We start from the raw sequence: 24,402 nt of genomic DNA on the forward strand, positions 1-24,402 counted from the left end.
CCGGTTGGGCCAATAGGGCGCAACTAGCAGGACCTGCTTCTCGTCCTCCCTGACTTTGCACAAGGTCTGTGCAAGTAAGCTCACTGGGGGAAACGCATATTTGCGAAGGCCCTGGGGCCAGCTGTGTGCCAGTGCATCTGTCCCGAGTGTTCCCTCGGACAGGGAGTAAAACAGCTGGCAGTGAGAGGTTTCTGGCGAGGCAAACAGGTCTACCTGAGCCTCTCCGAACTCCCTCCAAATCACCTGCTCTAGGAGCACTCCTGCCCGAAGAAACAATGGGTCTGACCACGGGCTGAAGGTTTGATGGCATTCCGGAGTGATTGCCACTCGGAACATACCGCATTGCCACACCCATCTCGGGACTCGGCCGTGAAGCCAGTGCTGAAGCGGTCTCATATGAAGCAAACCGAGCGGGGTTACTGCCGCTGCGGCTGCCATATGCCCCAGGAGCCTCTGAAAGAATTTCAGTGGGACCGCTGTCCTGCCTTTGAACGTATTCAGACAGTTCAACGCCGACTGAGCACGTTCCTCTGTGAGGCGTGCTGTCTGTTCGACCGAATCCAACTCCATACCAAGAAAAGAAATCCTCTGCACAGGGGAGAGTTTGCTCTTTTCCCAGTTGACCTGAAGGCCCAACTGGCTGAGGTGACTGAGCACCAGGTCCCTGTGTTCGCACAACTGAACCCGAGACTGCGCTCAAATAAGCCAGTCGTCGAGATAGTTGAGGATGCGAACACCCTGTTCTCTCATGGGAACATGAGAGAAGGGTAGGACCTTGTACTGATATGCTCGAACCTCGAACACAAAGCGCAGGAATGACCTGTGTCGAGGTAGAATCGAGACATGAAAGTACACGTCCTTTAGATAGATCGCTGCAAACCAATCCTGGGGACGGATGCACTCGAAAATGCGTTTCTGCGTGAGCATTTTGAATGGTAGCTTGTGGAGGCTCCGATTCAAAACTCGCAGGTCCAAGATCGGTCGCAACCCACCGCTTTTCTTGGGTACAATGAAGTAGGGACTGTAGAACCCTGACCTCATATCGGCTGGAGGGACCGGCTCTATCGCGTCCTTCGCCAGCAGGACCGCGATCTCCGCACGCAAGACATGGGCATCGACAGCTTTCACTGAAGGGAATTGGACGCCCCTGAACTTGGGGGGACGCCGGGCGAACTGAATCGCATAGCCGAGCCTGATGGTCCGAAAGAGCCAGCGAGACGGACTGGGGAGCACTAACCAGGCTTGCAGAGACCGTACAAGCGGGATCAAAGGAACCGTAGGCATACCCGCAGTGGGGCAGCGTGTTGGAACACAGAGACGCGGCTCGGGAGGCTCTCTTAGTGAGGCGGCCCGTAGCGGGGTCAGAGTGTGCTGAGCAACACTTACCTGGTTCCAAAGTCTGGTAGGGGGCGCAGAAGAGGCTTTGGCCGCCTTCTCGAACTGCGCGCTGCTGCCCTCTGGCGAAGGAAGAGGGGGATGAGAGTGGAGAGGTTCTTGCCCTCCCACTGCTCTCCGAGCCCTCTTCGGACCCGGAGATGAAGGAAAATTTGGGTACCCGGGTGGTAAATCCTTTGTTTCATTTTGAAACAAATGAAACAAAGGATTTACCACCCGGCTCTCCTCCGGGGGAAGGAGTGGTGCAGTCACCATCTCCCGAAGAGCAGTCCCAGCCATCTCCGGGTCGCCCGTCCTAGGGCCTCTTGCTCTTGGCTTTACCACCCTTCTTGGTGGGGGCCTGGACGGGCTGGGCACCCCGCTTGCGACTGGCTCCACGGCGCCGCTTGGATGGAGGCTGCTGCTGTGGCGCTGGAGCGGGGGCAGCCGCAGGGGGGCGCCCTCCGCGACGAGCAGGCTGAGGTGCTGCCGGCGGCGGATGGGTGGACGCAGCAGCTGACCGCCGCGGCAGGATGTGACTGATGGCCTCAGTCTGCTTCTGTACAGCCGAGAACTGCTGGGCAAAGTTCTCGACCGCGTCGCCAAAGAGGCCGGTCTGGGACACGGGGGAATTAAGGAACTTGACCTTGTCGGTATCACTCATGTCGGCCAGACACAGCCAGAGATAGTGTTCCTGGACCACCAAAGTGGACATCGCACGACCCACTGACTGCGCCGTAACCTTCGTCGCACAAAGCACGAAGTCCGTCGCAGCACAAAGTTCCTGGAGAACTTGTGGATCACCCTTGTGCAGGTCCTTCAGTGCCTTGGCCTGATGGACCTGCAACAACGCCATAGCGTGTAAGGCAGAAGTGGCTTCCCCGCAGGACTGGTAAGCCCTGCCAGTAAGATCCGACGAGTGCTTACAGGCCCGGGAAGGGAGAGACGGCTCCCCCCGCCAGGTGGAGTTAGGGCACAGTTGCATAGCAACGGCCCATTCCATAGGGGGGATGCGCGTATAACCCTTCGCCGCACCGCCATCAAGGGTGGTGAGGGAGGAGGACCCACCGGAACGGTTTCGGGCAGAAAAAGGTGCCGTCCATGTACCGGTGAGCTCTTCATGCACCTCTGGGAAGAAAGATACCAATCGTCCAACCTCAAGGGCTTGGGAGATGGTGGAGGGTTCCACACGAGCCCGACAACGTTGGCGGCCCGGGAAAGCATAGCCATCATCCCCGGATCCGAATCGGGCACAGTTACCGTTCCCGAAGGAGGCAACCGCGCCGACTCGTCATCTCCAGAAAAATCTGGCTTACCCTCCGATGCAGCTATCGACATCCGGTCATCGGGGGGAGCTCCGAAGGATACGGATGGTGCACACCTTTGAGATGGCTCACCACGCTCCCCCGGCAGCTCTACTGGCTGCGGAGTGCAGGAGGTGTTCCTAGGGTTCCTAGTGTGAGTGAGGGTTCCTAGGAAGTTGGTTCCACGAAGGAAGCACGCTCACTGTAATCCTGAGATCATCAGTGCCGCTACCTGAAGCAACCCCTTTGAGGAGGATTGGAACGAGGCAGCGGCACTGGGACTCCGCCCCTTTGCAGGAACTGGAGTCTCGATCGCAACTCCGAGATGGTCATCTTCCCACAATAGGTACATGACTCATCTACGAACGCTGCCTCAGTGTGCTTTAAGCCCAGACACGTGATGCAGCGATCGTGACCATCCCTCGGTGCCAGGTAATGACCGCATCCAGAAACACACAAGTAGAATGTCATCTTTAAAAAGACGCAAGCTCTACTTGTGTAAGCTCTTTCAGGGACTTGCTCTTTAAAAGTGCTGAAGCACGCAGGGGAACGGCCGCAGCAACACAGACAGGGATTGTGTGCAGCCTGTTGTGTGCTCTCCTCTCTTTGAAGACGCTGCTCTCACCAGCTGTGAGAACAGCTATTCAGCACTCAAAAGCGCACCGTTACCAGCCGTGAAAACAGCCTTTTACAGCTGGGAATAGCTTTGCTCAAATAAAGCAAAAAAGAAAAATAATCAAAAGAAAGAGAGGACTCGACCCCGCTGCTATGCTGTCCGCCCGCACAGAGAAGAAGAGCAGTATGAAGAGCTGGACTCGCCTAGAAGACACTTGCTTGCAGAAACACAGACGCATCTGTTCGGCTCCGAAGCGAAAAGCCTGAAGATGCAACGCACATGCTGTTCATTAAATACCTGCGCTGCGAGGCGAGCAGCTGATGCATATGATTGCATGCCAATGTGCATTGGCTCGTTTAGTTACACTCGAAGCAGATTGGTCTCTCTAGAGAGAAATTCTTATTCGTCGGTCTGTCTGACGTACGTCGAATGTGACCGACTGAATGGGAACCATGGTTCCCTGATAACAGGGAATGAGACACTGCGTTTGAAACGCATATGGGGAACGTCATCACGTGAACCGGTGTCTGAAAGCAATATCAAATCTCACCAATCTTATTGGCCGGCGACAACCTATGACATCATCATAGACGCGACCCGGAAGTATAAAAGGAGTGCCTAGAGAAGCTATCAGTACCTTATCGTCTGAAGGGACTGTTCAGCAGGCAGTCCCGATGCACGGCAGGTAACGCAGTGTCTCGTTCCCTGTTCTTAGGGAACCATGGGTACATACATAATCTGAGACGTTCCCTTTCGAAAGGGAACTCTACACTGTGTTTGAAACGCATATGGGGAACGATATACATACGCCGCCATGTTTGAGGGGAGTGCATGCCGAAGATGGCTAGACAAACGTCAGAACTAGCAATTTCAACTGAAATGCCAGAACCACTCCTCCTACGGGTCATACATAGGCTGTCAGTGATAGCATTCCCTATGGCTGTTGGCTATAAGCCTCAAAGAGGCCTTCCACAGAAGGCCTACCAAGGCCGCTCAAAGGCTTCTGGGACCAAACTTCTTTTCAGAGAAAAGAGGGTACCTCCTAAGGGAATGTGGCCAGGGGGCCCGTAGGAACCCTAACCAGTCACTTGTCAGGGGAACAAAGTCAACCCTGAATGTCACCAGGGAGGCCGACCTGGTCTAAAATCAACCCACTCCCTTGTCTGTTCTAATGTTAGTTTATGTGTACTGGTTGTGTGTTATAATAAATACCCTTCTATTGTGGATTTCCGTGAACGCCTCATCTCTACCGCAACCTACCGTAATAGAAGAACAGACCAAACCGCTGGACATCCACAAGAATAATTATGGGTATTCTCCTCGTTCCTGTGCCCCCAAAGAGCCACCAGCAGAAGCCCCGCGTCTCAGTGGAGGACCGTCTTCGGACTCTCAGGCAGGACGGTCACCCACTGGAGAGGTACGTGGAGGAATTCTCTGAGCTTTCCTATTTGTTGAACTGGCCAGATGCCCCGCTCAACGCGTGCTTTCTGGTGGTCCTGCCTGGCTCAAAGTCCAAGCCACCCAAGAAGAGGGCCACCGCGAGGCCCAGACAGCCCAAGAGAAGGGCCGCTGCCTCACCTGAGCCTCCTATTGAGCCTGCCTCCAAGCCTGAACCCTCATCTAAGGAGGATGGTTGGCTCATTGATTTTTGGGTGGAACCAGCTGCTCCAGCCTTCCTCGAGCCCGCTCCAGCCTTCCACGAGCCTGCTCCAGCCTTCCTCGTGCCTGAACTCCTAGACCCGCCCTGGAGACCTCCGTTCCCATCTGCTCCTCTCTCTGCACCTGCGTGAAGGTCTCCAGGGCGCCCACCCCCCCTCCCCGGTTGTTCCATCTACGGCGCGAGGCCGCGCCTACCGGGAGGGGGAGGTAATGTCACAGTTCCCTTCGTTCCCGGACTCCATTTCCCATGATCCTCCTGTTTCCACACCTGCACTCACTTCTTTGTCATCTCCCTATCAGCACTCATCACCTGCACCTGGACTTCATCATCTAGAGTCTTATAATGGACTCACTCCCTGCACTCCCTTGTCTGTTCTAATGTTAGTTTATGTGTACTGATTGTGTGTTTATCTCCTTCGTTATAATAAATACCCTTCTATTGTGGATTTCCGTGAACGCCTCATCTCTACCGCAACCTACCGTAACAATTAGCAAGGGGAGTACAAACTTAGTCACAATGCTCTGCAGGAGGCCAGAACAAAGCCTACTACTACAGAAAACAGGTGCTAACCTGTGGCAGCAATAGAGTTATTGGGCTCACATTGTGTAGGGCAAAATAGAACTAGAGCATTAACAGCCCTGTGAAACAGGGGAATGTTTCACCTTTCATTCATACTACCCTGAAATTGAATTCCAAGGGTGGACGCTTTTCACCAAAGACAGATTAGACATCTGTACTGAACCCTAGGGAACAGGAGCTAAATAAAGCTAACACTGTTTCACTCAAGCTTGAATCTTAATTCAAGGGATTCAGGGGAAAAGACTAAACAAAGTTTAGAATGAAAAGCTCTAGAAAAGTGGGGCCACAGCAACACTAGCATTTTCTTATTCACATAGTGATAAGGGGCCTACCACCTGAGACATCAGCGAAATTAGCTCGCTGATGTTGGTGAATATGAGCCGAGTACGGATTCTTCCATGCCCTCTCGATCTCCACATATAGATCAGGAAGGAATGGAAGGCTCACGGGGGCTGCCAGATTTTGGTCTGAAAGGAATCGTACGTTGAGCCGTCTGCGTGCGGTCCCTTTCTTAACTCACTCTCATGGCAGCTGCAGCCTGCCAGAAGCGCGCTCCATAACCTCGAGCAGCTCCACATACGTGGGGCAGGGAGGTTTTGAAGTTTCAGAAGGCTCGCATTCTTCCTCTTCAACAGCCATCTCCTGCTCTCTTGGGATTAAAGCCAGAAGAGCACTCGCTGCTGGATCAGATGATGTCAAAGGAAGAACATCATCATCATTCAGCAGCTTACCCTCATCAGCCGCTGGGGTTTGCGAGAGATTTACACCTCTCTCTAACTCCTCAGCAAGCTCCATCTGTGAGCCCCATGATTTCAGTCGCCGCTCCGCCTCAGCACGGGCGGGACCAGAACCACCGGGCACAGATGCCGGCCACTCTTCCCTTGAGAAGAGGGCCAAACAAGAGCAGAGCATCCTAATAGGCAGACGCTCACAGTTTACACAGACAGCGCCCTCGAGCACTGTCCGTGCATGCTCTTCTCCCAGACAGAAAACGCACAGATTGTGTGTGTCATCGGGTGTCAAAAACCTGGGACACGGATCCACACACTTCCTGAAACATTTCTTAGACATAGTAATATTCTTACCAGATTCGAACAATCGCAATCAGACAAAACAGTCCCTGAAGACGAAAAAAGATACTGACTGCTTCTCTAGGCACTCCTTTTATACTTCCGGGTCGCGTCTATGATGACGTCATAGGCTGTCGCTGGCCAAGAGGATTGGTGAGATTTGATATTGCTTTCAGACACCAGTTCTCATGATGACGTTCCCCATATGCGTTTCAAACGCAGTGTAGAGTTCCCTTTCGAAAGGGAAACTTATGCAATGCCATGTTGTAACCACTAGATTCCTATATAGTGGCTTATAAATTCTCTAGTGGTTTTTAGACACAAATACTTATTTTTATTGAGTTGTGGATTTGGATTTATACTTAGACATTCTCAAAGACTACTTTTTGTCAAGGTTTAGATTTTTTGTTTGAAATGTTGATTTGAAGTGTCAGTTTTTGCATTAATTTTACTACAGTCAAACATGAACACAGAGGAGGGCATTTTACACATAACATCAAAATTCAATAAAAAAAAAAAAAAAAAAAATTGAACAGGTATGTTTATTACGGCTTAATAAATCTGGGTCTGATCTGATTTCAATCTCTTATTTGAGTTTTGGCTCAATTTTACCATATTGTTACAGCCATACCGGTTAATTTGTGTGTGTATAATGGTGTGTTGTATCTGTGTGTCTGTGAATGTGTGTAAGTTAGTATGTGTTTGAGTGGGTGTTTCTGTTTTGGTACTCTCGATGTTTGTGAGTGTAACCTCTTTCTTGCTGTTCATGTTTTTACTGCTTTGGGGCTGAATTATTGATTTTATTTCACACATTTGCATAAACTTGCTCTGTCTCATAGTTGTGCTAGTTCATATATATGTGTGTGGGAGAGGGGGGTGGGGGTTGGGTGTGTCTATTTTGCACTCTTGGCATTTATGAGTGTCACCCCTTCATTGCTGTGCACTTTTTTCTGCACAGTGGCTGACTTGTAGTTTGTACCAACAAAAGATTCTCTGAGTTTTCGTATTTTTTTTTTTCGTATTTCCAAATCATTTCCTATGTCGGTCATTTTTGACCGCAAAGAAGGTAAGTGTGACTATTTGTTTTATAACCCTTTAACACGTCCGAATCATGTCCTTGATTTTTTTTTGTGAGTTCATATTGCTAATGCGACAAAAGTCACCAAGTGTAATCTCATTCCGATGAAGGCTCGCCTCATTCCGATGAAGGCAACACATACAGTATCGAGAAAATAACCAACTGTCACAACTTGGTAAGTATACGCACGAAGAAGAAGATCAAGGGCAAAACAGTCTTTAATAAATCCACAGGAAAGTAAATCCACAAACTGGCAAACACGAGACACAACCATACAAAGACGATACCGGACAAGGATGAACTGAAAACACAAGACACGCCGGGCGAACTGAATTGCATAGCCGAGTCTGATGGTACTAATGAGCCAGCGGGACAGGCTGGGATGCGCAAGCCATGCTCCCAGACTCCGAGCCAGCGGGACCAAAGGCACCACAGACGTACCCGACGTGGGGCAGCGAGGCAGAGCACTGAGACCCGACTCGGACGGCATAGTGGCCCGAAGTGGGGTCGGACTCTGCGAGGTGACACTGTGTATGGGAGACGGCTGGGAGGCGGCCTCGACCATCACACTGGGACCTGCTGGCGAAGTAAGAGGGGCTGAGAGCGGCGAGGCGGGGCCTCGCACACTGCCAACCACGCCCTCTTGGGACCTGGAGGTTTGGGAAACAGCTCTTTTTGTGACAAAGTGGGTACCGCTGGACTCCGGAGAGCCAGCGACGGGACGAGACATGACACAAATTCCCCCCGGCCCTCCTTCGGGGGAGGGAGGCTGCTGCTTAGCCGACTTTGCAGGAGCGGAGGACAACGTAGGCGGGCGCCCTCGGGGACGAGCGGGCTGAGGCTGTGCAGCCGGCGGTGGGGTGGAGGCAGCAGCAGACCGCCGGGGCAGCACATGCTTGATGGCCTCAGTCTGCTTCTGTGCGGCCGAGAACTGCTGGGCGAAGCTCTCGACCGCGTCGCCATGTCCATCAGCGCTTTTGCTTGGTAGACCTGCAAAAGGGCCATGGCATGCAGGGCGGAGGCGGCCTGTCCACAGGCTCTGTAAGCTTTCTCATTCAGGTTGGACGAGAATTTACAGGCCCGGGATGGGAGACGCGGTTCACCGTGCCAGCCGGCGGCCGTCGGACACAACTGCATCGCGACGGACTCGACTGGGGGGATCCCAGCGTATCCCTTGGCCTCCCCGCCATCCAGGGTGGTGAAGGAGGAGGAGGGACCAGGCCTGGCACGAACGCTATAGGGCGTTCTCCACGACTTGGTCACCTCCTCATGCACCTCCGGGAAGAAAGGTACCGGAAACCAATCATCCAGCCGAGAAGGCTCGGGACGCGGTGGAGGATTCCACAAGAGCCTGACCTTGTCGGCGGCCCGGGCAACGCCACAGTCCTGGAGGGAGGCAGTGCAGCCGAGTCTTCATCTCCTGAGGACTCAAGCTCACCTTCCAATGCCGCGATCGACATCTGCTCATCCGCAGGTGCGCCGAAAGAAACGGATGGTCGCTCCGTAGAGGGACCAGCACGCTCTTCCGGCAACACCACAGGCTGCAGTGTTGCAGAGGGGAAAGGGGCCCGCGGAGCGGAGCTCGGCGGGGAAGCCCTTACCGTAATCCTCAGGTCACCCTGCCTACACACCGCCGTGCCGCCTCCCTGGCCGGAGCCAGAGAAAACGGCCGTACGGGGCATAGGGGAGGGGACCCCCACCCCCTGAGAACCAAGGAACGAGAGTCTAGACCTCAACACTGAGATAGTCATGTTCTCACAATGAGAACATGAGCTATCCACAAACACTGCCTCAGCATGCTGAACACCCAGGCATGTGACACAGCGATTGTGACCATCAGACCAGAGACCAGGAAACGACCTCATCCAGTAACGCACAGACAAAATGACATCTTGAAAAAGACGCAGGGTTCGTCTGTGAAGCTCTTTTAGAAAAGGGGAAAATTCAGCTCTGTTTCTGTGTGCTGAGGCACGCACGGAACAGCCGCGATGTGACTGTAGGTTCACACTGGTCGCCTAACAGTACACATGCAACCAGCAGGGCAACAGTGCTGTGATAACAGCAGTTGAGAGCACCAAGCTCAGGCTCCTCAGAAGTCACGGCCTCGCTGTAATGTGCCGTAACACCAACACTCCTAACAGCAGCTCTTCTTTTCTTCTCACGAAGTAGAGAAAAAACACACTCTCAGTCTCGACAGGACACCAGATTGGCTCCGAAGTGAAAGACAGAGTGCGTTTGCATCTGCTTCCGTATTTATACCCTCCTCACGGGGGCGGTGCGCATTATGCAAATATCGCACGCCAATTCCATTGGCTTGTTTTCATACACTCAAAGCAGATAGGGCTCTCTAAGCGATATCCCAATTCATCGGTCACTACTGACGTACGTCGAACGTGACCGACTGAAAGGGAACCACACAAACATAAAATTAACTGGATTCTTTAAGCACAACTATTCCTTCATCGGCCGCCGTGGCCGGGACACAGGAGACTGGAGAACAGGGGATTCCATCGGCCGCCGTGGCCAGGACACAGGAGACTGGAGAACAGGGGATTCCATCGGCCGCCATGGCCGGGACACAGGAGACTGGAGAACAGGGGATTCCATCGGCCGCTCTGACCGTGGCAAGGAGGCTAGTGACGATCATCCTGACTGCCAAATAGGAGCAGGGAGGTAAGGAGGCCTGGTTTGCCGTCGTGGACTAGAGGAGGGAACTCACAACAGGAACGGCCACCTCGGCTGTGTGGATATGGCCCCCCTAAAAAATTTCTTTGGGGAGAAAGCCAGAGGTTTGTGTTGCCCAAACACATCCAATCGATAGCGCCAGCAAACACACGGCCGTAATCTCTTGACAGAAAGTGACACTAATACATCTTATTCAAATTATTCCTCTTTCACATTTATTCATTTTTTTCCTCGCACACTATATTTCAGTTAACAATCATATAGCTATACATTTTTATTTATTTAAACTATAAACAATTATTATTATTAATCCTGAAATTAAGTCAGGGTTACAAAAGCACGTTCCAGTTGAAAATCATAGACAGAGATGTTAAAAGAAATGCTACAGGCTTTAAAACAATCTGCATTGTGAATTTTATACATTCAGAGGGCAATTATCCCTATCTATGGTTCTCCAGTACAGATTAGAGCCAGAACCTGCTTTATTTGGAGTTGCTATAGAGCAGCCACGGCTGTCATCTTCAATGTGTAAAGTCCTTGCTTCTTTGTTAGCACGATCCCTTTCCACCTGTAACGAGGAGTCAGAAGCCATGGGATCCATGTGCAGCTTCATTGTTGACAATCGTAGTATAACAGGCAAGGGTAAATCACAGACAGGGCAGAAACGTAACGAAGGGACAGGCACAGGGTCGGGGCTGGCAGCAGACAGAACAGGCAGTGTCCAGATAAACAGGCAGGTAGTCAGATGGGCAGGCAGCAAGACATCGTAACAGAATAAACAATCCAAGGTATAAACAATCCAATACACGGGAAAACAATACACATGGGAAAATGCTCAGAAATGTTAGCCGTGGCAAAACAAGACTTTGTGGTGGGTGTGTGTGTGAGTGCGCGTTTTATAGTCCACCGGAAGAGGATCAGGTGAGCGTGTGATCAGCGCCAGGCAGTGGGTTATGGGAAATGAAGTCCAAACGAGTTCAGTACTCTGGTAACAGAGCCCTCAGATGGTGATCGGAGGGAGCCACAGAGGCCGCATTTGTGACACCACCCACTCACACTCAATGGATGAGAGATATTATGTCTTGTCTCTGCCTCGAAAAAATTAGATATTCGCTAAGAGGATCGGAAAAACAATTTTTTAAAACGTGGTACCCTGACTATGTTGATAAATTTGTTTAAATAATGTCCTATTCCATCTTTTTTTATTTATTATTTATTTATTATGTGAGATTTATTTTTTAATCTTTTTTACGAGCGTATGTACTTGTATCTGTTTTTATATTTGGTTGGAGTTTGATGTAGTATTCATATGTGTATATATATATATATATATATATGTGTGTGTGTGTGTGTTACGAACAGAAGGGAGCGGAGACACTGGTAAGTGTAAACAGGGTTTATTGAAGAACAACTGAGCGTGCAAGCAGAGTGCAGGTGAGTTGGAGCAGATGAATGTGTTGTCGAGACGTGATACTGGATCTGATACTTGTCTTTGTTTTCTCAGGGAGCGAGGATGCAGATTGACGCGGAGCAGACGAACACACTGGAACTCACAGGAGACGTGGAGACACAAGGGATCACAGGAGACGCTGGAGACAGGTAAGTAGTCGTTTCGAGGAGTCCTGGAGGTAAGCATAACAGCGGATATGCATAAACGAGACCAGACAGTGACTGAGTGATCTGGGGTGTCTTTTATGTGGCTGTGGTGATGAGTGCTGATGAGCGTCAGGTGTGGCTTGTTAATACTCAGGAGAGGGAGTGCGTTGTGATTGGGTGAGTGTAGAGCCTGGCGTGTCTGTGACAGTGTGTGTGTGTGTGTGTATGCTCAGTTCTTCTACTTGCAATTCATATCTGAATTATTGGACAATGTGGATGCTACTCTTGAGATTTAATAGTGAGGGTTGGGGGATTGTTAAATGGAATTTATGCTGTAAAAATCAATAAAAAAAAAACTTTGAAAAAGAAACCTCAATGAGTATAAAGAGTTGTTTAAAATAATAATATCATCATTTTGACTGATGTATTACATGACCAGTAACTTTTTGTCTGGTCTTTGCCACCACCATTATACAGGGCCGATGTTTCTGGTAACAGATGTAGCAGAACATTATACTGAATGGGATGGTTGTGATAGCAAATTCTCTGTAAAATTAGTTATGTTTCTGATTTGAAAATGTCTAATGAATTTTAGTGATTAAATACTGCTGTCATTAACCTGTCTCCCTGTTTTGACACTATTAGGCTGTCCAAAATGGCTCTGATGGCTCTTGAATGCATCTTTCCTAAAGCTCCAGAAAACACCTGATTCTGTTGAAGAAAACTGCAAAATATTCTTCATAAAATTAATTTTTTTTAAAAACTCTGACTCCGGGTCTTCATTCATCATATCTGGTCTTTTGGGTCTTTAACTGTAAAATTCCCTTACAAAAGGGATCTAATATTCAGCTACCCGAGGGTGAATAATAATCTTAGAGAATTAATGATTAGCATTAGCCAGCACTTTTAAATTAACTTTGATGTCAGGTGCTCTGGCTCCAGGCAAACATGTGACTATGGTGGCTGGTGTCTCTATTTTCACGTTCCGTGTAATAGAATCACCAATAACTAGGGCATTTTCAACAGGAGGCTCAGTGGGTGCGTCACTGAGTGGAGGGAACCTGTTTGAAGTTCTAATTGGAACAGAACAGAGTTGTTTTGTCCCGCGACTATGCCGTCTCACAGTCACCCAGTTGCCTGCTGCAGGGGCTATACAACTGGAACCAGACAACGCTGACAGAGAAGGCTATGCTAAACATGACTCACTGTGTTCGTTGACTGGTTCCGGGTTACCACAGTTGTTTGATGGACTCGTAGAAAAAAGATAAGTGCGAGAGAGAAAAGGACAGTAAGCACAGATGACAAAATGCTAAACGAAATGCTAACGTGTTGTGCTAGTGATAGCAATTTAGAATAAAAGCTAGCAATGTCAGATTAACGTAATAGGCAATATTAGACAGTATCAGATATATGGTGAAGAGTAAGTTATCAATATAAACAACAAGGAATGATAGTAAATAGAGATTCAAAACAAAGCTACACAGAGCTACAAACGCAAACCACTCAGCAGCTAGGCAGACAGGAGCACTCGATCAGGAGTAATATATATATTACACTCTGATTACAGAGTGTAATATATAGATTACACTCTGCAGTTTCGGACTCTAGCGGCCTCTTGTGGATGGAATGAAACCGCATTACTGACTGCTTACCATCAAGGTTTAAATCCCCAGCTCAGAGCCCAAATGGCTATTTATGATAATACGGTCGGATTGGAGAGCTTTATGCAGAAAGCAGTGAAGATTTCCCAACATCTTACAGCCTGCCTACCGGAAATAACCGCTCATTCTCCATCCTCACCCACTGACTGTCCTCCAGTACCAGAACATATGCGGGTGGATTCCAGTCGCCTCTCCCGCCTGGAGCGTGCTCGACGTCTTTCTACAGGACAATGTTTGTATCGCGGAGTTCCTGGGCACTTCATTCGAGTGTGCCCCTCACGTCCCCCACGTCCCGCGGTGAGTACCCTCCAATTGGAACCTACCATCTCTAATTTAACACTGCTGGAGGTACAATTGCTCACCCCACGTCATGTCATTTCAGTACGCGCACTCGTCGACTCGGGCTCCTCTGGCAACTTTATCTCACCAACCCTTCTGAAGCAACTGGGCTTGTCCCGTCAGAGACAAGAAGAAATGAAAGTAGAAACCATCCAGGGAAAACCGCTCAGACGTGGGCGCATCAAGTTCCAGTCTCCACCTATCACACTGCAAATCGGATGTCTTCACAGCGAGAAAATCTCCTTTCTGGTACTGGAGGGACCCACCTTAGACATCATCCTGGGACGCCCCTGGCTCTCTCAACATTCTCCAGAAGTCAGATGGGACACAAGTGAGATCTTAAGATGAAGTCCTGCCTGTTTCCAGAACTGTCTTTCCAACGTTCCTGAACCCCCGGTTAGTGACCCGGTGCTACATGTTCACTCTACACTTGTGGAGAGCCCCGAACCTCACACTGCTCCCACGATCCCATCTGACTATATGGCGTTCCAGGATGTGTTCAGCAAACAGGCAGCCACAGAGCTACCACCCTATCGGCCATGGGACTGCGCCATAGACCTGCTGCCTGGTGCTACACCCCCCAAGGGGCGGGTGTACCACCTGTCCATCCCGGAGTGCAAGGCTATGAAGGTATTGGCTGGAGGAAGCCCAACACCCCTTTACTGTCATCATGGATCACAAAAACCTGGAATACCACAGAACCCGACGAGCCGCCAGTACCTCCTCCTCCCGAAGTCATCGAGGAGCCTCAAATCTACAGAGTGCAGGAGATCTTGACGACAGGCGACAGGGAGATCATCTAGAATATCTCGTGGACTGGAATAGTACGGACCAGAGGAACGGTCCTGGGTTAACCAAGACAATGTGTTGGATCCCACTCTTCTGGCCGAATTCCACCAATACCACCCTGACCGTCCAGCACCCACAGGCCCTGGACGACCCCATCGCTGTAGTAGGGCATCAGGAGCCACCCCTGAAGGAGGGGATATATATGTGTCAGGGAGTCACCACAGTCACCACCCACTACAGTCACCAGATCCCAATCACCTGATTACTGATTACATTCACCTGTCAGCGATCATCAGCCAGCACTATATACCTGCACTCCTCCCGTTCACTCACTGTCTGGTCTCAACCTTGCCATGTTGTTTCGCCTGACCCACTTACCTGTTGTTCCTGTGATACGTCCTAGTTCTTCCCCGCTAATGTTCTCCACCGTCTCCACGCTCCTCAGCTCCCTCCGGATCCCCTGGGACACACAAAGACACTATCAGACTCAGATAAGCCACGCAAGACTTTCCCGCTCCCCGCCAGCTTACCTGGACTGTCCTCTCGCCTGTGTTGCTCAATCATTGTTTAATAAACCTGCTGTTATTTGTATCACTTACCTCAGAGTCCCTTGTCTATCTGCTGACAGTGATACAGCCTATAGCAGTGGTCGGCAATGGGCGGCCCGCGGGCCAAAACTGGCCCGCCAGCAATAATATCTGGCCCGGGCCCGCAGCCAGATTATTTTGATAGAGGCTGGTTCTCAAATAGATCTTCGTCTTGTGGTGCCATCTAATATTATCACCGTGTCTACACCAGACACAACTTTTTTTGCGTCTCGCCGCACCCCGCAACAGCTAAAAGCATAAAAGACATGTTTTACCACTCTATTTATTACAATGATTTTATGTATAATAGAGTTTTAATTGGTTTACATGTTTTTTTAGTCCATTTTATTCCTCTTACCATTTTAAGTGTGTGTATGTCTTTAAGAAAAGAATTGTTGGCCTGTCATGTGACCAATCACATGACAGGAAGCAGGAACTACATCTGTATAAAGAGAGCAGCATGTCAGTCAGAAAGTCAGTCAGTCAGTCAGTCACTCACTCACTCACTCACTCACTCACTAACTAACAAACAGTCCCATCCCATCTGGATTGTGGAGTTTCCTACCTGTGGACTTACCTTTCCAGAATCTATTGCAAACTTTTGGATTATCACTACCCTGGACTTTTGTATATACACTGGTGTACCAGTTTTCCTGGTTTTATTGTGTTGTTTTAAAGTCTCATGTGAATATTGTAAATACACCATTCTTATTTAAACTTATCTCTGTTTTATGTCTCATTCTTTTAACCACTAACGATCTCACACAGTAAAATCTGACCCCATTTTAAATCTTGTAACTCAACCGATTTGGCTTGGTTTCAATAGCCTTCGGTAAATTAACTTCTCTAAGAAAATGATTTATAAAACATCAGTTGACCATATGTTTACTTTCAGTTTCATATTTCCATATTGATAAAAAATAAAAATTATATCCTAATCCTTTATATCCCAAAATTAAAATTCAGTCATCATTTAATCAACCTCATGGTCCAAAAGTTTGTGTAATAAATACTATGTTGAATCAAATAAAATATTCTTTTCTGAATCTACTTTTTGTAATGTCTATTTGATGCTTTACACAATGACTTTAAATTGTCTTTTGGGGGTAATTTCTCAGCATGTACGATAAATTTGCTATTAATTAGATTAAAAATTGTAATTGCTTCCCAGCCCATATTATTTGAGTTGACACCATCTAGGAGTTGAAGCTGGAGATGTAAGGCCTCTGGAAATAAAGGACCTGTGACTTCACCTGGGGGCGTGGCCAGAACAAGAAGTGACAGTCTTGGACCTCACGGCCTGATGTATGTATGTATATATATATATATATATATATGTATATATATATATATATATATATAATGTATGTATGTATTGTAATAATAGCTGAATTGTTAAAGTAATTCCATTGTCCACAGCATGATTTTCCAAACCTGAAGTATTATTTTGAATCTTTTGGACAGTGAGCATCAAGCCTTTTTTCTGTTCAGCCACCAAAGTGGACAATTTATCCATTACAATACATGTATGTTAAAGCATCTGCTTACAGGATGTTGGTTCACCACAAGATAAAATCAGGAGGCTGGACTGGATGTGACTTAGACAGAAAAATGACTTCCCACCTTTAACTGTTTTAAACTGTGAGGTTTATTTTTGGTTTAAAACTGAAGAATGATGCTATAGAAGACATATCGTCAAATTGTCTTTTTGTGTAAACGTGTAAAAGTGCATACAGTAAACTTCAGTCCATCATTAATGTTTCAAATACATTGTACTGTAAACCCAAGTAACATATTCTTTAAACGTTCCTCAAGTCCCTCCCCTCTATTGTTGTTGTGTATACATTATAGAAAGGTAGGTTCCTTTGGTTCAAACTAAAAATATTTCACAGCTAGAAATGTTTGTTGTGATTTTTGTTGATACTGATTTGAAATGATTTCCTGTCAGTGGTTATAACAGGAAGCTTTTATTGTTGCAGAGACACTCTGCAACTCAGTCACTGAGGCTTTACATTGACTACAGCTGCAAATGGAAACATTTAAAATCTTCCTTTTGACAGGTAGGGTGCCTTTATTAATATTAATTATATTTGAAACCAATAAAACTAGCAAATCACTATACTGTAACCCAGCTTTTTGCTGAATCTATTCTAAATTATAGTGGTCGTCTGTGTGCAAGTAACATCTCAAGAAAGCAGTGAACGTAAGAACGTTTTTTTTTTTTTTTAAATATATATATATAATATAGGTGGTTTCTGGTTATGTGAACTTTTTATTTTTACACCATTGTATTAAAAAGTGTTGCTATTTAGTCATTGCAACACTTTATTTTAGGGTCTTTTAACTAGTTGCTTATTAGCATGCATATTACTAGAATATTGGCTGTTTATTAGTAATTATTAAGCACATATTAATGCCTTATTCTGTATGACCTTATTCTAAATTCTTAATCCTACCCAATACCTAAACTTAACAACTAACTAACTAACTATTAATAAGCAGTAAATTAGGAGTTCATTGAAGGAAAAGTCATAGTTAATAGTGAATACATGTTCTCTATACTAGAGTGTTACCTTAGTCACTCTAACCTAAAGAATATTCATCCCGTAGACCCTAAGATTTATATCCCTAAGCCCAAGATAACTCGGAATCCAACTCACAAGGTGCTGTACAGCACAGAGGTGGTCACTCTGCACTGTGTGGTCCCTGGAGGAGCATCTGAGTTACAATATGACTGGTACATGGACTCTGCTAATCTTGAACCTCACCATTGGTCCAGCATCGATGTGAAAGATGGCGGAAATTATAAATGCAAGGCAAAAAATGGAGCTTCTGAGTCTGAAAAAAGTGATGGGTACACTTTAACTCTACAAGGTGAGAGGATATCATAATATAAAATATATATTCAGTAATAATAATATATATATATATATGTATGTATATGCTGAAATTCACTGATTAAGTAGTTGTGCTGGACATTTGTGTTTTATAACAACTGAAAAAAAAAAAAAAAACCTTCATTAAAGGTCCATTGTAAGTTTTGTCAGAAGTAAAATCTGTTATCAGTTTAGGTAAAACTAGCATGTCATGAATAAATCATACACGGCAAAATCCCCAGAGTTAAATCAACTCTGCTCAACAGGATGCCATGATGGTGGCATCATTTTCTATTCTTTTCTTTTCTTTTCTTTTCTTTTCTTGACCAATAAAACAACATTCAAACCTCTGTTAATTCTCAATAAGGACTTCTGTAGACATTTGAAAATAAAGTCTGGTTAGTAATAAGTGAAGCTGGTAATGCTGTTTGTGGAGTTGTTTAATCAGATCTTGAGAGATTTAATGTCTTTTGATTAAACCTCTCAAGATTTCATCTAAGGCTGTGGCTGAAGTCAGTAGTAGTTCTTGTGTTTCTCTTTTCTTCAGTGATTCTGTTAACAGCAGGTGTTCATCACTAATGCTCAATCATCACTTAATTAATCGCTTAATTATCTCATTAAATTTAACTCTGCTTCAGTGTTACTTTAACACTATTTAGAGAGGAACCAAATACTCTGAGCAGAGTTGATTTAACTCCGGGGATTTTGCTGTGTAATCTGTTTCATTGTGAAATATAACCATGTTAGAAATTTCTCATTTCAGAACACAGTTCTTGGAATTTTGGATGTTTCATAAGCTCATAATTAATTATTTTAGAATTTCAACATATTATTTTTTATTTAGTTTTGGTGTTGTGCCAGCCTTAATTTAAGCAAAAGTTTCTTGGAGTTTTGGTTGAAGTCATAAACAAAACCAGTGTAAATATAATATTTTTAGTCTTTAAATTATTGTTATAATTATAAAATAATTATAAATTATTTTTATAGTTACAAAGGATCACAGCCAACAGTCTACAGTCTGTTACATTATTATTATGGTGTGTTTCTATGCAGAACCACCTGAACCAAAACTGTCAATAGAGTCTGAATGGAAGACATTTTACCCAACTGAAAAAGTGACTCTGAAGTGTTCATTTGATGAAGATTTAAATGAATGGGGTTATGAATGGTTTAAAAGCAGAGCTCAGCTTTCAGGTTATGAGGACATTTCCTTTTCTGGAGACACACTCTCAATCAGCTCAGCAAAAGCGAGTCATTCAGGACAGTATACCTGCAGAGGAAAACATCTGAAGAGAACAACAGTGACAACAAGACAAACAGAAGCTTTGAAACTACTTATTTATGGTAAAACTACTTATGATATTCTAAGATTAATAGATATGAACGAAATTGACAGGCACTTAAAAAAAGCATTCAGTGAAGAAGCCAGACACTATTAGCAGCATGATTCAGTTAATTTAGTCTCAGATTACAGAAAATTAGAAGCATATGCAACTCAAGGCAGTTATTGTTTGAAGAGAGTGCATTATTATTAATTCTATCCCTGTGATTCTTAGATAACACACCAAAACCAAACATCACAAAACATCAGTGGTTTGAGTTCTTCTACACTGAGGAAGAAGTCCAGCTTGGTTGTAACATGCCTGGTGATGGTTGGGAGTACGACTGGTATAAAGACTCAAAAAAGTTGATCACAGATCCAACCTTCACTATCAGCTCAGCGTCTCTCTCTAACACTGGTGTCTATCAATGCAAAGCAAAAAGAGGAGACTTCTCAGTGGACAGTGAGACTCTACAAGTGCAAGTTAAATGTAAGTCTGTTGAGTTATTTCTGTGAAAAAATCTGCCTGTTGTGCAGCGTTGAGTTTGCAGTGTTTAAAGGGTTAGTTCACTTAAAAATGAAAATTCTGTAAATAATTACTCACCCTAATGTTGTTTCAAACCTGCAAGACCTTTGTTTATCTTTGGAACGCAAATTGAGATAGTTTTAATGAGATCCAAGACTCCTCCATAGACAGCAATTTGATTACCACTTTCAAGGCCCAGAAGGTAAAGACATCATTAAAATAGTCCATGTGACTACAGTGGTTCAACTTTAATTTCATGAAGTGACGAGAATACTTTTTGTGCGCAAAAACAAAAATAACTACTTTATTCAACAATTTAAGTCAAGATCACTGCAAAATATATTTTAAAATAAAAAAAAAGTATTTTAGACTTTTTGATTTCATAACCAAGAAACAGGGCTTCTAGCTAAAAGTAGTTTTCATTCACTCTTTAACATCAATTGTTCATTACTGTTTTATTTATTTTATTTGTATTTTTTCCTGTGCAGACCCACCTCAACCAAAACTGTCAATAGAGTCTGAATGGAAAACATTTTACCCAACTGAAAAAGTAACTCTGAAGTGTTCAATTGATGGAGGTTCAAATGAATGGGGCTATGAATGGTTTAGAAATAGAGCTCAGCTTTCAGGTGATGAGGACATTTCCTTTTCTGGAGAGACACTCTCAATCATCTCAGCAAAAGCGAGTCATTCAGGAAATTATACCTGCAGAGGAAAACATCTAAAGAGAACACCAGTGACTACAAGACAAACAGATGCTTTGCAACTTCATATTTATGGTTAAACTACTTTTTATATTCTATGATAAATGTATATGAATGAAATTAACAGGCACCCAAATAAGTTCAATGAAGAAGCTGTTTTTTTGTTTTGTTTTTGTTTTTTTAATTTGCATTGGCCTGTATCAGTGTACAGTGATTAATATTATATGAATATTTGCAGTTCCCTTTCAAGGGAACGAGACGCTGCGTCAAGCGCTTTGGGAATGCCTCTGCGTGAATGCGTCGTGAAGCACATGTGAAATCTGTCCAATGGCGTGACGGAACGTCATAGGCGGGTGACGTCATGACCAGGAAACTATAAAGCACACCCGAACCAAACAGAGTTAGCTTCTGTGTCTTCAGTAAGCGCTCTCTGTGAAACTGTCTGTCTTATTTATTGTTGTTTGTCTCTCACATTATTCAAGCACACATATCTAAGACACTATTTTGCTTGGGAGTGGAGCATGCCCAGTCAGCTCTCGAGGGAGCTGGCTGTGTGCATTGCGAGCAGATGTCTATGAAGACGCTCCACTCCCGCCGTGCGCTTTTCGAAGAAAGCGGTTCGGCTCGCGCTCCCCGTGGCTCGGGTCCCGCTGCTGCCGAGGCACAGCGAAGGCTTGCATCGTGGGGTTCACAAATGGATCTTGCAGAGGGGTTAGAGACGGGCCCCGCCCTTTCTCTGCCTTTACCTGCAGGATCCAGCGCTTCATTTCAGGAGCTAGAAGCACGCTCTGCGGTTTCTTCTGCCCCTGGTGAAACGCCAATGTTGCAGTGCTCTAGTTCTGAGGAACTAGACGTTGTCAGCATCGATCAGTGTGAAGAGTCGCCACCACACTCACAAGCATATGAGGAGCTAGTGGAGGTTGTTACTAGAGAGGTGGCCAGATTGAACATAAGCTGGCCGACCGAGAAACAGGAAGCCCGTCAGGCTAGTTTATTAGACGAGCGCTTTCTCCCTTCTCGTGCACAACCTCCACGCCGGGGCTTGCCTTTTTTTCCCGACCTCCACACCGAGGTGTCGAGGTCGTGGAACAGACCTGCGTCCTTCCAGGCCTATAGTCCTCAAACGTCCAACTATAGTAACATCTTAGGACTAAAAAGGCATGGTTATGGGGAGATGCCTTGGGTGGAAGAGACGATCGCGAGCTATCTCTCCCCCGAGTTGGCAGCCTCCCTCAAAGCCCCGAAGTTACCCGCTAAGCCCCTACGTACATCTTCTGCTTTAGTGGGTAAGGCGTACTCCGCAGCAGGTCAGGCGGCGGCATGTTTACACACTATGGCCGTCCTTCAAGCCTATCAAGCCGACCTGCTTAAAGACCTTGATGAGGGTGGGGAAGTCAGTCGCGAGGCGTTCTCTGAGCTAAGGAAAGCTACAGATCTCTCTCTCCGTGCCACCAAGGAGACCGCCAGATCTATTGGGCGGTCTATGGCAGCCCTGGTGGCCACGGAGAGACACCTTTGGCTCAACCTCGCTGACATGAAAGACAGAGATAGATCTTTCCTTCTTGATGCTCCGCTCACGCCGCCTAGCCTCTTCGGCGACTCTTCAACACAGTCGTCAAGAGGATCCAGGAAGCTAAGAAACAGGCGGCGGCATTCTCTAAGTTTCTTCCCCGCCGACCTCAGGTCTCTGGGACTGCTAGTCATAAGGAGCAGTCCCAGCCGAGTACGAGCTCCTCTCACAGGGCGCAACAAAAAGTGAGCGTTGCTTCCCGCGCCCCCCCCGCAGAAAGACTGGGGGTCGGGGCAGCGCTCACAACCGAAGCTTCCCTTAGTAGATTCATTGGCAGCGTGGAAACTTCTGTCAAACGTATCTCAATGGGTCCTGCGCACAGTAGAATTTGGGTACAGAATTCAGTTCGGGTTGCGACCGCCCAGGTTCAACGGGGTATTGTTCACCGAGGCGAGCCCCGAGCAGGCTCTGGTTATGGAACAGGAAGTACAGACTCTCTTGCGAAAAGAAGACATAGAAAGGGTTCCTTCTCCCAGCAGGGAGTCAGGGTTTTACAGCCGGTACTTCATAGTTCCAAAGAAGGATGGAGGGTTGCGTCCCATTCTAGATCTGCGCCTATTAAATCGCTCTGTAAAGAAGCTCAAGTTCAGAATGCTAACTCTGAAACAGATCGTGTCACAAATCAAGTTCGAGGTTTGGTTTGTCACGATAGATCTGAAAGATGCATACTTTCATATATCCATCCTTCCTCAACACAGGAAGTTCCTGAGGTTCGCTTTCGGGGGCGAAGCGTACCAATATCGGGTTCTTCCCTTTGGCCTAGCTTTATCTCCCCGCACCTTCACAAAATGCGTGGATGCAGCTCTGGCTCCTCTGCGACTCCAGGGCATCCGCGTGTTGAATTACATAGACGACTGGTTGATTCTAGCACAATCAGAAGAGTTGGTGGTTCAGCATCGAGATGCTGTTCTCGCCCATTTGAAGCGTCTGGGGTTACGGCTAAACGCAAAGAAGAGTGTGCTTTCTCCAGCTCAGAGAACCTCTTTTCTAGGCGTAGTTTGGGATTCAGTGTCAATGCAAGCTCGTCTGTCGCCAGCTCGCATAGAGGCCATTCTCACAGCCGTAAACAAGCTGAAGCTAGGTCAGTCACTCACTGTGAAACCGTTTCAGAGACTGTTAGGTCTGATGGCAGCTGCGTCCAACGTGATACCTTTTGGCCTGCTGTACATGAGACCTTTGCAGTGGTGGCTCAAAACCAGGGGGTTTTCCCCGAGGGGAAATCCGTTTCGCATGATCAAGGTCACGCGGCGATGCATTTGTGCTTGTGTCATGTGGAAGAAACCCTGGTTTCTTTCCCAAGGCCCGGTGTTGGGGGCTCCTTGTCGTTGCTTAACGCTAACGACGGATGCGTCCCTCACCGGTTGGGGGTCGGTCATGAGTGGTCGCTTGGCTCAGGGTCTGTGGAGGGGTCATTATCTTTCCTGGCACATAAACCAGTTGGAGATGATGGCTGTGTTCCTGGCACTCAAACACTTCCTCCCAGATCTCAGGGGCCATCATGTGTTGGTCCGCACGGACAATACAGCGGTGGTCTCCTATATAAACCATCAGGGGGGTCTGCGGTCGCGCCCCTTATGCAAGTTGGCACACCAGATCCTTCTGTGGGCCCAAGGGAAGTTGCTGTCAGCCAGGGCAGTTTACATCCCAGGGCGTCTGAATCAGGAAGCAGACATCCTGTCGAGGCAGGGGCCGAGGCCCATGGAGTGGAGACTCCACCCCGAGGTGGTGGAGCTCCTTTGGGAGTGCTTTGGGAAAGCGGATGTGGACTTGTTTGCGTCTCTGGAAACGACCCAATGTCCTCTATATTTCTCCCTCTCACATCCAGCCCCCCTGGGGTTGGACGCTATGGTGCAGACGTGGCCGAAGCTGCGTCTGTACGCCTTTCCCCCGATTGCTCTGCTTCCGGGAGTTTTGGAGAGACTGCGCCAGGACGGGGTCCAGTTGCTCCTAGTAGCCCCGTTTTGGCCGGGCCGAGTATGGTTCTCGGACCTTATGTCCCTCCTCGATTCCAGTCAGGAGGGACCTACTCTCGCAGGCGGGGGGCTTAATCCTTCACCCCCGCCCGGA

The 24,402-nt window shown here is 47.1% G+C and overlaps 1 protein-coding gene across 7 annotated transcripts in view; it reads left to right on the top strand.

The window, feature by feature from the left end:
• Positions 1-24,402, top strand: part of LOC127504761 (hemicentin-1-like) — an 80,116-nt gene that overhangs the window by 36,246 nt on the left and 19,468 nt on the right. For 6 of the 7 annotated variants that reach the window (XR_007927442.1, XM_051879738.1, XM_051879737.1 and 3 more), the window contains exons 1-6: positions 17,316-17,398; positions 17,500-17,541; positions 17,949-18,212; positions 19,268-19,558; positions 19,771-20,025; positions 20,550-20,840. The exons of the other annotated variant lie outside the window; for it this stretch is intronic. Coding sequence is in view for 5 of the 6 variants with exons in the window: in XM_051879738.1 (XP_051735698.1) it covers positions 17,368-17,398; positions 17,500-17,541; positions 17,949-18,212; positions 19,268-19,558; positions 19,771-20,025; positions 20,550-20,840 (1,174 nt within the window). In the remaining variant the exon portion in view is untranslated. Of the gene's footprint in view, positions 1-17,315; positions 17,399-17,499; positions 17,542-17,948; positions 18,213-19,267; positions 19,559-19,770; positions 20,026-20,549; positions 20,841-24,402 lie in introns of those variants that run through there. 7 annotated transcript variants of the gene reach the window in all.

This window comes from Ctenopharyngodon idella, chromosome 22 (genome assembly GCF_019924925.1).
Source record: "Ctenopharyngodon idella isolate HZGC_01 chromosome 22, HZGC01, whole genome shotgun sequence".
Lineage (NCBI taxonomy): Eukaryota > Metazoa > Chordata > Actinopteri > Cypriniformes > Xenocyprididae > Ctenopharyngodon > Ctenopharyngodon idella.